Source organism: Myxocyprinus asiaticus, chromosome 48, assembly GCF_019703515.2.
Source record: "Myxocyprinus asiaticus isolate MX2 ecotype Aquarium Trade chromosome 48, UBuf_Myxa_2, whole genome shotgun sequence".
NCBI classification, from domain to species: domain Eukaryota; kingdom Metazoa; phylum Chordata; class Actinopteri; order Cypriniformes; family Catostomidae; genus Myxocyprinus; species Myxocyprinus asiaticus.
In genome coordinates this window covers 26,840,326-26,857,077 of record NC_059391.1, presented here as the reverse complement: position 1 = coordinate 26,857,077, position 16,752 = coordinate 26,840,326, and the positions used below count along the sequence as shown (strand labels likewise).

The window sequence follows — 16,752 nt, the reverse complement described above, 5'->3', positions numbered from 1 at the left end:
GAGGATTCCTTGGCTTCTGCCCGCTTGTCTGGAGGCTTGTTCTGGGCTCTGCTTCGCACCATACCACAATTCACCAGATTGTTCCAGACATCCACAGCACACACACTGACGAACACACCATCCTCGCCCCAGTGGCTTTCTTTTGAGCTCGACCGAGCTGGCGCTGTAGAGCTTTGGTGTAGACTGTTTCATTAAAGACTTGTGAGCTTTACCTCTGCTTTTGGGTCCTGTCTTTCCCCAGCGTGACAGGCCCTACCTGAGCGTGCACAGTGATACGTGTCTAGGATTGGAGCGGGTAATTGTGATGCTGTGAACAGAACCAGCCTCCCGACCCGCACCCCGAACTGAAACACGGGACGGAGGTGAGCAAGGGCAACGGCTCGAGTCGCTGGAGAAAGCTGATGGACTTTCCAGAACTTATACTGAAGTATATTTTTTAAATATTTGATTTTTGTTCAAATAATTGCCTATGTATGATCGAGAAAAGGCAGACTGTCGGAATGACAGAATAATGATACAGGGAAGGCAAGCGAGCACATTTTTGTGGAACAAATTTAAAGCTTGCATTTAAAAATGACTTATTAATGTGCTATTTTATTGCTAAATATAAATACATTTTAAAACATGAACTAAATAAACACATTTAAATGTGTCTATTTATTTGTCCATTTATAAATTGATTTATTTATTCACATTTGTATTTTCAAATTAATAGATTGATAATTTATTCCTTCATTCTTTTGTAAATGGCACTCCTGGGCTTCCATACTTGTGGAGGTAAATGCTTCTGCTTTATATAGGTAGATATTTTTGATAAATATATAAATACATAATATTGTCATGACATGTTGTATATGTATGCTATATATTTATATATGCACAGTGTATATATTTGTGTGTAGCATTAAATGCTTTCGTTTTATATATACTGTATATTTGTGTGTGTGTCATATATATATATATATTTGATATTGTCATATGACATATGTTATTTATACTATACATTCTGTATATATGTAATATATACAGTATGTGGAGATAGATGTCCAAGAATGCAAATTGTCTGACAGTATTTTCTGATAACATGCTGCTTTCATCTTGCCATCAATTTTCACAAGATTCCCTGTGCCTTTAGAGCTCACACACCCCCAAAACATCAGTGAGCCACCACCATGCTTCACAGTGGGGATGGTATTCTTTTCACTATAGGCCTTGTTGACCCCTATCCAAATATAACACTTATGGTTGTTACCATAAAGCTCTATTTTGGTCACGTCACTCCAAATTACAGTGTGCCAGAAGCTGTGAGGTGCCAAGGTGTTGTTGGGCATTTTGTATCCGGGCTTTTTTGTGGCATTGGCACAGTAAAGGCTTCTTTCTGGCAACTCGACCATGCAGCTCATTTTTGTTCAAGTATCGTCGTATTGTGCTCCTTGAAACAACCACACTGTCTTTTTCCAGAGCAGCCTGTATTTCTCCTGAGGTTACCTGTGGGTTTTTCTTTGTATCCCGAACAATTATTCTGGCAGTTGTGGCTGAAATCTTTCTTGGTCTACCTGACCTTGGCTTGGTATCAAGAGATCCCCAAATTTTCCACTTCTTCATAAGTGATTGAACAGTACTGACTGGCATTTTGAAGGCTTTGGATTTCTTTTTATATCCTTTTCCATCTTTATAAAGTTCCATTACCTTGTTACACAGGTCTTTTGACAGTTCTTTTCTGCTCCCCATGGCTCAGTATCTAGCCTGCTCAGTGCATCCACGTGAGAGCTAACAAACTCATTGACTATTTATTCACAGACACTAATTGCAATTTAAAAAGCCACAGGTGTGGGAAATTAACCTTTAATTGCCATTTAAACCTGTGTTTGTCACATTGTGTGTCTGTAACAAGGCCAAACATTCAAGGGTATGTAAACTTTTGATCAGGGCCATTTGGGTGATTTCTGTTATCATTATGATTTAAAAAGGAGCCAAACAACTATGTGATCATAAATGGCTTCATATGATCACTATCCATAAATATTCATATTTTCAAAATCAATGCCAAAATTTCACAATTTCTGCCAGGGTATGCAAACTTTTGAGCACAACTGTATTTGCTACTCCTATATTTGCTGTTCTTTATTTGTACTTATCATTTTGCATTTATCAATCTCTTGTGTTTACCTTTCTTTTTGTTCTCTTTATTTACTTATGTATCCTCTTTTTTTCCCTTTCCCTCAATATGTTTGTAATTTTCTTCACTGTAGTACATTTCTTGTTTGTCTCTCTGTGTGTTTAAATGCAATAATAATAATAAAAAAAATATTAATCGTTCTCTGTCAGAAAATTATTTTGTTTTTAAGAAAGTATAAAAGTAAAAAAAAAAAAAACATTTGTCACTGTAACACAGAAGTGTTGTAACAAATAACACTTCTATTATTACTTCTACAATACAGCCACTAATTAACCTGAGACAGGAGTTGGATCATGTTTTAATAATTTACTAAATATTTTACACAAAACAAGCTAAATTTAATATCCCCTCATTAAAATATTAAAAGAATAATAAAGATATCCATCTTTGAATTTATATTGTTGTAAGTCATTAATTGCAACTCTAATGGCCTACCATCTGCAACAATAACAAAATAAAACACAAAATAAAATTAATTTAAAAAACGGGAAAGAATTAGTATTTTCGTGACATGGATTCACTCAGATTTCCCAAAGTTTATTTTGTATTTTTTATAATGGCAGTTTGGGTATGTGGTAAACATTACTCTGATGTTTTGTTCTACAACAGAAATGACATGAAATAATGCCCCAAAGGTGAATTTTAAATCCGTCATCGGTTTCAGAAAAGCATGTTGCTAACAAGTTGCTAAATAAGGACTACAACGGTGATCTGTTTCATCAGACACGTGCACTCACATAATTGAGGTAGTTGTAGTCCTTATTTAGCAACTTGTTAAGCAATATAATTGTTCAAAATTCACGTTTGAGGCATGATAGTATGTAATCTATGTTCTAATAAAAAACGTCCAAGTATCTCCAAGTAACATTTACTACAGACCTTATTTTACACATAAATCTAAAACTGCCATTATAAAAACTCCAAAGGGAAGCCTTAGCTAGGGTTCGAGTACAGAGAGTCAGAGATCAGGCAAAATAATAATTATTATTACACTGATTTGTTTTTGTACAGCAAAATAAAAAAATGTCAACATGTATCAACCAAAATCTTTCCTTAAAAAAATGCAATTTAAACTTCCCATCCAGAAGGACTGTCCTGCAGCCAAAACATATTGACACATCATCCTGCGTCATTAATTTTTGACATAAATGGTCGACCGATATTGTTTTTCAATAGCCGGTACAGATATCTAAAGATCAGGGTGATGTTTCTCCTGAGATTAAGCCTAAAGGTTTTGCACAGTACTGTACATAAACAATTTACTGAGCAAATATGATGCACACAACATTGCTGAAATGAACTTGTTTTTACAATATTGACTCAAAATCCACTAAAACAACAGGAAATTTGTTATGCACTTTTGGTAGATTTTGGTTCACACAGCACATTAAAACTACACAGTAACAGACAGTAATGCAGAGTGCAGGAAGGCTTTTTGGTGCGGGTGGGAACAGGCCCTTAGTATATTTCTTCTTTCAAACTTCGATAGAGGCAGCAGGTAAATATCATGCCCACAATCTGGAATAGAGAGATGTGAGACAACATAGACAAGATTATATTTAACATCTCAAATAAACAAACATGTTCACATTTGTTGAATTAATATAAGGGTTGTTCACCTGTATAAACGCGATCCCAAGACCCACTGAGCCCAAAATCAGCAGGTGTTGAAGAATAAACTCCTCTAGTTTAGATATACAACCACCCTGAAAGAGAAAGAGACTTTAAAGTTCTGTGTGACAAGATTCAGTGCATTTTAGAGCTTCCACGATGCACCAGTGTAATAAAAGTACAATACATGAGAGCTTTAGGTTCTTACTAAGCTGAGAATTGATCCAACTTGATTTAACACTTCAAGAATAATGAAAAATATTTAGTTTAGGAGTTCAGCTTGGACCTCCACTCTGTAGATGTTGGATGGGTGGTCTCTGACTCCGCAGCGTTCTGTGGGGGTCTTACAGCAGCTGTCAGGCACCAGGCGTCTGTCGGCAAGCGTCTGTATCCAGGCCCCCTCCCTCCAGTCAGCTGAGCTGTTACTGCCACAACACTTCAGCTGCGCCATAAAACAGATGGAGAGGTAACGGGAACAAAAAAGTTCACTCAAGAAATTTCCAGTGACCTTTTATGAGCAGAACCGATCGTTTTCTCGTGAACTAGTGCAGTCTAAAGGTATCTGGGTCACTGAAGTTATGCTAATTTTTTGGTCCAGCAGATCTATTAAGTAATTCAAAAGTACATAAAAAATGCAGGGGAGTTCGCTAGCTCGCTAATTCGAAAAAAAAGTACATCAAAAATGCAATACACTCTATGCTCTAGTATTACTCTATGATGACCACATTTTAAATTTTGCAATTACAATTCAGTTTGATATTTTTTGGTGTGGCTTAAAGTAAAAATGTCTAAGAGGTTAAAGTGTCTAGAGACAGAAAATACTTGATGGTTACACTTACTGACATTTTAAAGAGTAATTTTTTTGTAGAAAAAGGAATAAACTAGGGCTGTTGATTTAACATGTTAATGTAGTGCAATTAATTATAGAAAAAATTATGCATTCAAAAAATTTATCATGCCCCCTGACCTGTATGTTTTCCTTCCATCGGAGCAATTAAAGGGATAGTTCACCCAAAAATGAAAATTCTCTCATCATTTACTCACCCTCATGCCATTCCAGATGTGTATGACTTTCTTTTTTCAGCAGAACACAAATGAAGATTTTTAGAAGAATATCTCAGCTCTGTTGGTCCTCACAATGCAAGTGAATGGTGACCAGAACTCTGAGGCTCAGAAAAGCACAAAGTCAGCATAAAAGTAATCCATATGACTCCAGTGGTTTGATTAATACCTTCAGAAGTGATATGATAGGTGTGGGTGAGAAACAGATAAATGTTTAAGTACTTTTTTACAATACATTCTCCTCACTGCCCAGTAGGTGGCGATCTGAATGAAGAATGCAAATTGCCAAAAACAAAAGAAGAATTTGAAAGTGAAAGAGGAGATTTATAGTAAAATATTGAACTGGTTCTCACCCTCACCTATCATATCTCTTCTGAAGACATGGATTAAACCACTGGATTACTTTTATGCTGCCTTTATGTGATTTTTGAAGCTTCAAAGTTCTGGTCACCATTCACTTGCATTGTATGGACCAACAGAGCTGAAATATTCTTCTAAAAATCTTTATTTGTGTTCTGCAGAAGAAAGAAAGTCATACACATCTGGGATAGCATGAGGGTGAGTAAATGATGAGAGAATTTTTGAAGAGTTTTGGTGAACTATTCCTTTAAAGCTCAAGGTATATGTTTTTACAAGCCACGTCAGTAGGGGGCAGTCAGCTGCTTCAACAAACCACACAAGCAGTGCAGCCACAGAATGAGAGCCGTGCACACAGGACGCGTTCTTGACAGATGGACGATTAACAACAGAATGCAGCGATCTCATGATTTTCTTTTTTAATTTTTTCCCCTTTTTCTTCCAATTTGGAATGCCCATTTCCCAATGTGCTTTTAAGCCCTCATGATCGCGTAGTGATTTGCCTCAGTCCGGGTGGCGGAGGATGAATCTCAGTTGCCTCCGCGTCTGATACTGTCAACCCGCGCATCTTATCACGTGGCTTGTTGAGCGCGTTGCCACGGAGACACAGCGCTTGTGGAGGCTTCACGCCATCCACCACAGCAACCACGCTCAACTCACCACGCACCCCACCAAGAACGAACCACATTATAGCGACCATGAAGAGGTTACCCCATGTGACTCTACACTCCCTAGCAACCGGGCCAATTTGGTTGCTTAGGAGACCTGGCTGGAGTCACTCAGCACGCCCTGGGATTCGAACTAGCGAACTCCAGGGGTGGTAGCCAGCGTCTTTACCACTGAGCTACCCACTGAGCTACTAGATCTCTTTATCACCCTTATTTGTCAAAATGAACATCCCCATATTAACATGAAAAACATCAGTAAGGGCACCTACATTTGCTCCAAGGTAAATGAATGCTAATAACTAAACATCTGACTCAACTTAACATCTTACATCTTGCTGGAGTTTGTCCACAGCTCTGGTGATGTGCTCTTGTCCCGGCTGCTGGTAGTTTTGCACCATCCTCTCTTTCAGATCGACCCTCAGCTCCGAGTTCAGCTGCATTTAAAGAACAACACGTTACACATGAGCTAAATACACTCTAATGACATATTCTATACTGTATATGAGATCAAGAAAGGCTGGGAAACTCCAGACTTTAGATAAAACAGAGTTGAAACTGTAAAATTAAGAACTGTTTTATGAAGGTAACAAAGAGTAACTTTTTCGGTCTATGTGGGTTTTTACCTGGTAGCAGAGAGGGAAACACTGGAGGAAGAGGAGGAACAGGAAGAAGACAAAGGGTTTTATACAGATGGAAAAACAGGAGAGTAGATGGAGAGCATGCAAACTCAGCATGTGTTTGTGGGATTAATGTGAATGTGACTGCATGTTTTAAGGAACAGTTCACCAAAAATTACATTTTTGGCAGTATATATCACCATCTACTTTTGTTATATGTAAAAGAGCACTGCGTGGTCGGGACGAGATGAGGATGAGTAAACGATGACAAAATGTTCATTTTTGGGTGATCTATTCCTTTAAGAACTGATTTGATTTCATGATATTCGTGGGTATATTGCAACCATGCTCATCAAATTGTTGTTCACATGCATACATTTAGATGTTTTAATTAGTAAAAGTAGAGAAGGGCTCCAGAAACGTGTTTCACAGGATAAGAGAGAATTCATAAAGGTAATTCAAATCACAAATGGAAATTGTACTTTCTATCCCTCCTCTTGAATGTGAATTTACCTCCTGATAATAGACGTAGGCCAAAATTCCAGCCGTAACCTCTAGTAAGAAGATACACAGCAACAGGATGAAGAACTGCAGAGAAACAAAACAGAAGGTTTTAATACAACTCATATGTGGAAACTTGAAAGACTTCAGTCATTTCTACCTGGTTACCAGATCAAATGTGTTTATAATCAGTGGTAATAAGTAATGACACTGAATACTTATACTTTTAGGGGCCGTTCAGACTGAAAACATTTTTGCACTAAAAAAGCGAGAACCAGAACAAACAAGGGCTGCAACAAACAATTGTTTTAGTAATGGATTAATCTCAGGTTAATCCTTTAATTGGATGAAAAAGACACATTTTATTTTCTGAAATGTTTTCAATAAAATGTAATTATTAAAAAAACAATACACTGTGTACATAAAAGGTTTAAAATATAAATGTTACAATATAAATTGTATGTAGACTTTGGGTGCTAAATATATAGGATATGGTATGCAAAATTGTATATTTGATCTTATCAATTGTAAAATGTAAGCTTTTAAAATAGCTTTTTAAAAATGTACAAATTCCACATTCTATTCTATTTCACCAAACCCCTCCATAGACACTGTAGGAGCGTATTTGTAAAATTCTTCAATATTCTAATATTGCATTAATACAGTATTTCATATTTATTATACATTTTAATAATTGCTTGTTGTTTATATGCATAATTTACATACTATTAACAATTTTTTCTACTGAGCTTACATCAATACGTATGACAGGCACTAAAATGGTACTGTCTCCTTAAGAGCGTCTCACAGAAATGTGTGTACATTTTTTAATTTTTTACATTTTTATCCCCAATTTTGGAATGCCCAATTCCCACTACTTAGTAGGTCCTCGTGGTGGCGCGGTTACTCACCTCAATCCGGGTGGCGGAGGACAAGTCTCAGTTGTCTCCGCTTCTTATCACGTGGCTTGTTGTGCATGACACCGCAGAGACTCACAGCATGTGGAGGCTCATGCTACTCTCCGCGATCCACGCACAACTTACCACTCGCCCCATTGAGAGCGAGAACCACATTATAGCGACCACGAGGAGGTTTCCCCATGTGACTGTACCCTTCCTAGCAACCGGGCCAGTGTGGTTGCTTAGGAGACCTGGCTGGAGTCACTCAGCACACCCTGGATTCGAACTCGCGACTCCAGGGGTGGTAGTCAGCGTCAATACTCGCTGAGCTACCCAGGCCCCCAGAAATGTGTGTAAATTAACAAGAGAGAAGTTGCACGGTTTCTTCACCGCATTCATGCTTTGTGTAATTAGAATTCGTTTATTTTTACTTTTAGAGCAACAAATGACTAAATAATAGAAATTATATTAAAAGAAACATTTATTCAATAAAAAAAGAATTGCGTGGATCTGTTGAGCCTTTTCGATGCTAAACGTCTTCTTTGCCACATAAGGCAATTGGCTAACGTTAAACTGAACGCTTATGATCTTTGAAGTGCTTAACATGAAGTGCTCCCATGCGCTGAACAACTTAGGCTGTTACTGTTTCTTTTCTGCTTCAGCTTGTCTCAAACGAGTTTTATCATACAAATGCATTTTCACTACTGTAAAATGACATCACTGACAGAGTTTTTCCATGCACGCCGCACATATCCGACTAATCGATAATGAAATTGCTAAACGATTATTATCGATTAGTTGCTGCAGCACTAGAACAGACCACAGGTGTCTAAAGAGACATGTTTTCAAAAGTTTAAGTTCTTTTGAACTTGACACAGTGGCTAAAAGACATGGCGCTCCTGTGCTAGACCCTAAAAAACACAGCGCAACGATCAAAAACGCTTGTGAAAAGCCCCTTACTCGGTTATCATTTGCGTCCATTTACATGAATATTTAAATATGACAGCAGGTTTGATGTCAATGATGTCAAATGTCATTGGTTCTCATATGTCACATGACCGGTTGTGACACAGCAGTATTGAATTAGGCAGAATTATGATGGATCCTGCTTTTATTGTATGAAAAAAAGCAGCATGAACATTCAGCTAAATATCTCCTTTTGTATTTCACAGCAGAAAGAAAGTCATACGAGACTGAATCATTTTGGGGTGAACTGTCCCTTTAAGAATGTTCTCTCTGATGTCTATAATCTTAAACAAGTGTGGTGACACAACAGTTGATTCTGCTTAAAAAAATCTTTATCTTTAACTCAGCCTGAATTTGTTTTACGATCACTATTTCTAGATGGCATTTTTAAAATGTTTTCTGTTCATGCCCTGCCCACTACTCTCTGTTTCATTCCTCTATAACTCTCTCTCTGCTGCCCGTCATTCCTCAGCTATGACTCAGTTTCTAACCCTGACCTCTTAAAGATACACACATCTTTATTTAAATCAGATATGTTGACAGCTTTAAGACGACTAAGAGAGCACACACGTACAAGCTCACAAATATATGCATGATCAAACTAATTTAGAAAGCACAAATAAGTCATGTTAGTGTGAGCACATGTGCCCAGAATAATCAATGACACAGTGCTGTAGGTCAAGAACGCCCTTAAATCTGGCTACTGTTATCTAAGCTTTACATTGCCAGCTTTGTCTATTAAGGAAATCATTTCAGAATCGTTTTGGGCACTTTCATGTCCCAGGGGTTGATTTTTATTAAAATGAACAAATTTCACTTTTTAATTTTTTATTTTTGTTTGTATATGAAGGTCTCATTACATCCGACTTGGAAACTGTATACCAGGCCTTCATTTTTTACTTTTGCTACTTATCAAATGCCTTTTATGTATAGATTTTTACTGTTTTAGCCTTGTACCACACCCAGTGTGGTACAAATTTCAATATGAAACTATGAAAATCCATTATACATTTTTTATTACATGTTAAAAAATATAATAATCTGAACAAGGGTGACATAAATAAAGACCATTTCAATATTTATAATGTGGAAATGATTTCTATCATTTTTTTTGTATTTTTTTTATTACTTCTGTCCCACAGTTGTGGCATCATTTCCGCCACAACAAACAATTTTGCCCCTAATAAAGTTTTTTTTTTTGTGTGTGTTTGTTAACCAAGTGACAAAAGTGTCAGTGAAGAGCATGCTTGAACTGAAATATGAGACAAGTGATGTTCGAAGAAAATAAACAAAAACTCAAGGTAAATATCACTTGCGAGAATATTTTCGGCATTATTTCCAATCAAATTTTAATTTTTCCAAATTATGCAAAAAGTGTGAAAATATTATTTAATTGTGTTTATTTAGGATACATAAAACGTTAGCTATGAAGTTAGCCTTGTTATCAAGACAAAGGAGTCTGATATTTTATATATATATTTATATACACACACACACACACACACACACACACATATATACACATACACACACACACACACACATTTTATATATATACACACACACACACATTATATATATTACACACACACACATGCACATTTATATATGTATTTATACACACACACATATACATACATACATACATATATATATATATATATATATATATATATATATATATATATATATAATATTTCATAAAATAATAATAAATGATAGAATGTAGAATTTTTATATTTCAAAAATTTAAACTGTAATTATAAAAATTATGACACAAATGATTAAAAAACAAAATATACACTTTTACATACTTTTTCAAGACAGGTTTTGTTCAGTTCTATTGCTTGTTCTGCACCAGATCAGCCTGAATGTAGCCCACTATTTTTGAAGTCTTATTTGTTGGTGATCTATTCCTATAAAACTCTTATTGTTTTACCTTGAGCATTTACTCATTAAATTAAATAACTTTATAATTTCTCATCAAAACAATGTGCATTTTGCTCAAACATATATATATAAAAAAAAAAGACACTTTGTCATTTAAATGTTATAATATCGAATCGAGATTATATCGAATCGTGAACCTCATATCGTATATCGAACCGAATCTTGAGATAACCATATCGTCCCATCCCTAGACCTGAGGCATATCTAGAGACTTGGGGGTGGGTTCTTTAGACTTGGGACAGTAAGAAATGTCGTAGCAACCCCCTAGCTACCACATAGCAACAACCTGGCAAACATCAAACACTCTCACCACTATAAGAAGTCCTCTTTGTTCCCTGATGGTGGCGCAGCAGCCCAATATCCCAGTAAAAAGGACGATGGCTCCCGCACCAATCAGGATGAACACCGCAACCATGTATGTGCTGGAGGACAGAAGACTGATGTAGTCGCTTTTATCCACCAGAGTCCATATTCCCACCGCCATCACAGCGCCCCCTGCCAACTGGGAGGACATTGTTAAATTATCTGTACCGTAACAATGGATAGAATAACAGTGTACATCAGCCTGAAAACAATTTAATTTCTGTCTTTTTTTTTTTTTTATCAGTGCTGAAATGCTTGTACAAAATTCAGCTTTAACTAGCCTTGTCTGGTTTTGCTGGTCTTTGCTGGCCTCCAAGCGGGTTTTCACTGGTTACACTAGACATATTTGTACCTGCTTATACCAGCACAGACAAGCAAACCACTTTAGGCTGGTTTAAGCTATATTTGTTTCAGCAGGGATGCAGTTTATCAGAGTAATATTGGCCTATAAAAAGTCAAACAAGACACAAACTCACCCAAAAGAGGAGATTGAAGATGAACAGAAGGTATTTGAGGCATATTGTCCCACAGGTATTCGTTTTCTCCTCTGCATCTGCCATCCTGAAACATACAAGAGTAAGAGATTAAAGAAACCTTTCACAATGGCATTCACTTTATCAGGTCTGAGATAAACCAGGAGTCCAGTTTAACACCGCTGAGAAGTCAGTCCTTATCTACCGCAGTCTGATTGGCCAGAACTAACCCTTTCTTTATACAGAATCTAGAATTATGTGAGCACTGACATTAGTGAGAGTCTGGTGTTTCTTCAACTTCCGGGACTTTCAGCACTGTGGATTTTAAAAAGTCTTGTTAAAACATTTTTCACACTCTCAATCATTTATCTAATTTGTCTACTATTAACAATGTCCAACAGTGGGGGCCTGGGTAGCTCAGTGGTAAAGACGCTGGCTACCACCCCTGGAGTTTGCTAGTTCGAATCCAGGGTGTGCTGTGTGACTCCAGTCAGGTCTCCTAAGCAACCAAATTGGCCTGGTTGCTAGGGAGGGTAGAGTCACATGGGGTAACCTCCTCGTGGTCGCTATAATGTGGTTTGTTCTCGGTGGGGCGCGTGGTGAGTTGAGCGTGGATGCCGCGGTGGATGACGTGAAGCCTCCACACGCGCTATGTCTCCGTGGCAACGCACTCAACATGCCACGTGATAAGATGAGCGGGTTGACGTCTCAGATGTGGAGACAGCTGGGATTTATCCTCCACCACCCAGATTGAGGTGAATCACTACGCAACCACGAGGACTTAAAAAAAAGCACATTGGGAATTGGGCATTCCAATTTGGAAAAAATAAAATAGAATAAAAAATAAATAAAAAATACAAAACCAATGTCCAACAGTGTATGTTGATGCATCACAGGAGATTTATGAAAAAAAAAAAAAAAATGTTTTAATGTGGAACCCTAATTGTCTCATTACTGTCTTAATTGAACATTACTTGAAATGCCAGGTTTTGGGCTCACAACTCAAATAACTAAATTCCTTGAACTTATATTTCTTAAAAATCCATAGGATTAAGATTATAAGGGCTCTAGTTTCATTAGTGTGCAAAGCGTATGTTAGTGTCTGTCAATTTGCTATTTTCATGAGAAATAGGTCATTACGCTAAGACATTTCTGAACCACGTGTGTTTTAGTGCAAAGTCTAAATTCATTTCCAAAGTTTATGTCCAAACTAGGCCTGTCGCGATTATTAAACAACCGTCTGATCGTGGTTATTTGATCTAATCGCGGTTATTTGAGACAACCACGATTACTGGGCATTCAAATTCCTATTACATTTTAATGTCCAAATAAGGGAATTCTAAGCGAATATACTGTATAAATGAACGCCATGAACGGCGCGTCAACCAGCTCCTGTCCTGAAAAGTGCGTGAAGCGGTCTGATGCGTGCGCTGTCAGCAGAGGCTCATGCCAAACTCCTGCGAAAATATAAGCGAACAAGTATAAACGTTGATAGTGCAAAGCGCTCCGGTTTCACTTTAAACGATTGTGTAATGGCAAATGTTCCTGGTTCATATACGCTGTGTTAAATGCACAAATGATAAAATGATGAAACGAAATCTCAAAGGTTTTGCTTCATGACAAATAAGGGCTCGTGGGTTAATCAGAGCACTAAAATAAAATGTGAAAGTGAAGAAATGTGTTACTAATGCATAATATAATACAAATATAACATATACAGTATATATATATATATATATATATATATATATATATATATATTTTTTTTTTCATTTAAAACAAATTCTAAAAAACATGTGTAAATGTAAAATTGACCAAAACTAAAGTTGACCAAAAGGAGAGACTTAACTTAAATAATTTAATTCTATATGAACACCAAGTTAAGTGAACTTAAATACACAAGTTTTGAAGACTCTAGTACAAATGAGGCAATGAGTTTACTCAGTCAGTTGAGTACAGTCAACTTATTTCACCACAGTGTCATTTCCAGCACATCATAAATTCTGTGCCGGAAATTACGCTGATGGAAATGATATTTTTAACATTTTTGGAAATAAAATGTCTGTCTTGCTGAGGCTAATTTCATTTATGTATCCAAAATACACACAATTAAATCATATTTTCACACTTTTTACAATATTTGGCGAAATTACAGCTTGATTGGAAATGACACCCAACAAAAGTGATTTTTATCTTGATTTATCTTTGTTTTCTTCAAAAATCACTTGTCTCGTATTTCTCAAGCATGCTCTTCACTGACACTTTTGTCCACTTGGTTAACAAGTACACTGACTTTTGAAAAAAACTTTATCACGGGCGAAATTGTTTGGCGTGGTGGAAATGATGCCACAACTGTGAGACAGTCGTAATTTTATAAATTGATAGAAATCATTTACGCACAATAAATATTGAAATGGTTTATGCTTATTTCTCTCACAGTTTTAAACAAGTAATCATTTGTATTTTTTATAATGGATTTTGTTTTATTGTTTAATATTAAAAGTCTGGGTCTGGGATGAGCCTAAAACAGAAAAATCTGCACATAAAAGACATTTGAAAATAAATGAAGTACTGGTAAAAAGTTTCCATTTCAGTTTTAAAGAAACCTTCATTTAATAAAAATCATTAAAATGTGCCTGAATTTGAAGAAACACCCATGTATATCTCAAGGGTACAAAAACAGGCTTAATTTCTTTTACGCCAAATATAATTTTGGATTCAAATACAACCTGGACATTTTTTCACAAGATTTACTCTATGACCTGTAAATAAACTGTGAAGTTACCAATATATCAATGCTGTTAAGTTTGTGTATTCTGTCTCCAAGGACAGTCAGTGTAAATATACTACTGTGCCGTTCACTTCAAACAGACTTGGAAACTGTGAGAAGGTCTGGGGTGTGGAGCCAGGCCGGTGTCCAGGAAACTGTTTTTAGTCAGAATAATCTGACGTCACACTCACACTTGATCCACACGCTCTAGAGTAAACACACCTACTGGAGTGACAGGATGTGTGACTCACCGAGAGTGTGAGACAGAGAGAGACAGACGGGGAGAGAAACTTTTACTACTCTGAAACCTCACCCAGCAGCAGTCACTCGTGGCCAGATATATCTCTGGACGTCTGAGGAACACTAACAGCTCTTCAGTGTGGGAAACGAGCTGACACGAGAGCTTGTGTTTGCACACCTGTCTATTCTCTGACATGCTTTTGCTATGGTCACTTGTTAGCTTAAAAATGAAAGGGATAGTTTCCCCAAAACTGAAAATTCTCCCATCATTTACTCACCCTCATGCCATCCCAGATGTGTGACTTTCTTTCTTCTGCAGAACACAAATGAAGATTTTTAGAATAAAATCTCAGCTCTGTAGATCTATTAAATACAAGTGAATGGTGACCAGAATTATAAAGCTCCAAAAAGCACATAAAGGAAGCATAAAAGTAATCCATACGACTCCAGTGGTTTAATCCATGTCTTCTGAAGTGATATGACAGGTGTGGGTGCGAAACAGATCAATATCAAAGTGCGTTTTTACCATACATTCTCCTCCCTGCCCAGCAGGTGGCGACATGCATGAAGAATGCAAATCGATGAAAATAAAAGAACAATGTGAATGTGAAAGTGGAGATTTACTTAAAAAAGGACTTAAATGTTGATCTGTTTCTCACTCACACTTATCATATTGCTTCAGAAGACATGGATTAAACCACTGGAGTCGTATTGTTTACTTTTATGCTGCCTTTACGTGCTTTTTGGAGCTTTAAAGTTCACTTTTCACTTGCATTGTATGGATCTACAGAGCTAAAATAGTCTTCTAAAAAAAAATTAATGTGTTCTGCAGAAGAAAGAAAGTCATATACATCTGAGATGGCATGAAGGTGAATAAATGATGAGAGAATTTTCATTTTTGGGTGAACTATCCCTTTAAAGACTTTGTTAATAGTCCAATATTTAGCATTTAATGATACAAATGGCGTTCTATCAATTCTTTACTTCATTAGGCTACTGTTCAGATTACCATATGAATATATTTTTGTTTTAAATGTTTGAAAGCATAATCTTTTTCTCATACTGTGCGTGCATTAATGTCTTCTGGTTCATTTTAAGTTCTCACACACCTCACCATTTCAGGAATCTGAGGAATTTATTCCAGATCCCGTTATACCTGCAACTCAGTGTATCAAAATACAAGACAGGCAATGAGATTCTAATTATAAAGTGTATTTTCAGCATATGACGCGTTAATGAGACGAAAACAAAGTGTTATTAGCAAGTTTACGAAACTTATAGGCTACTTAGACACACAAGTACAAAGCCAAAAAAATGCAAATAGCAACATATACCTATACTTGTCAAAACTCATGCAAGCGAGCATTTATTTTCTGGATAAACTCAGAAATCACGCGACATGTCAATTTATATGACCTACGAACGAAATGACTTAAAAGTCATAAAAGTAACTCGTTCTCAGAATAAACGACTCACCTGATAAAAATAACTGAGAGGTGTACAAAATGAACCTTGTTTTTTCAGTTATGTTTGAGAGACAACTTTTCTCCAGGTGTCCGTGCCCTTCTGTCCGTGTTTGTTGTGGGCACTGGTTGCCCGCGCGCGTCAGGGGTCTTCTAAGTGCGTGAGCGCGCAGCACGTTCACGCCAAAAGTGTGCACTGCGTTAATGCCACAAAGCGCAGAGAGTGGGCGCTGTCGGACATGACAAGAAACAGTTTGTTTATTTATTTATTTATTTATTTATTTGTATTATCGTTATTGCTCTAACAAGTACAACATAACAACCGAACAGTAAAAAAAAATAAAAAATAAAATAAAAAAGCAAAAAAATAAATAAATAAATAAATAAAAAGGTATACAGTAAACACAGTTTCAGTTTCAAGGTATTTAATAATACGATTAAAAAAAGGAAGATTCAAGGCATTACAAAAATTCACACAATTTCTGTCTTTACTGTTTTTTTTTTTACTCCTGTTAATGTTTAAAATAATAAACTATTTATATTTTGAAGTGTGGCAATTTTGGCTCAAGTGATAACCATTTACATTTATTAATAAAAACTTTTCCATAAATTACCAATAAATTTATGATATTT

General features: G+C 36.4%; 1 protein-coding gene across 2 annotated transcripts; it reads right to left on the bottom strand.

Moving 5' to 3' along the window:
- Window positions 1-2,470: 2,470 nt before the first annotated feature.
- Window positions 2,471-16,281, bottom strand: cd151 (CD151 molecule). 2 transcript variants are annotated; one of them, XM_051692475.1, is made up of 9 exons: window positions 16,133-16,281; window positions 11,650-11,734; window positions 11,121-11,312; window positions 7,008-7,082; window positions 6,501-6,521; window positions 6,207-6,311; window positions 4,077-4,232; window positions 3,799-3,885; window positions 2,471-3,697 (listed from the first exon to the last, which is right to left on the bottom strand). In XM_051692475.1, the coding sequence occupies exons 2-9, from the start codon at window positions 11,731-11,733 to the stop codon at window positions 3,638-3,640; spliced, it is 780 nt and encodes a 259-aa protein (XP_051548435.1). In that variant the 5' UTR covers window position 11,734; window positions 16,133-16,281; the 3' UTR covers window positions 2,471-3,637. The 2 variants fall into 2 exon arrangements, with proteins under 2 accessions (XP_051548435.1, XP_051548436.1); XM_051692476.1 differs by lacking the exon at window positions 6,501-6,521.
- Between the last annotated feature and the right edge of the window lie 471 nt (window positions 16,282-16,752).

Excerpts from the sequence above, each read along its gene's own strand:
- cd151 (XM_051692475.1), bottom strand. The coding sequence starts at position 11,733 with ATGGCAGATGCAGAGGAGAAAACGAATACCTGTGGGACAATATGCCTC. Across the intron at positions 6,522-7,007 it reads CCTACGTCTATTATCAGGAG|TGTTTCCCTCTCTGCTACCA; the intron begins GTAAATTCACAT and ends CTCTTCCTCCAG. Across the intron at positions 3,886-4,076 it reads CCAACATCTACAGAGTGGAG|GGTGGTTGTATATCTAAACT; the intron begins GTCCAAGCTGAA and ends TTTCTCTTTCAG.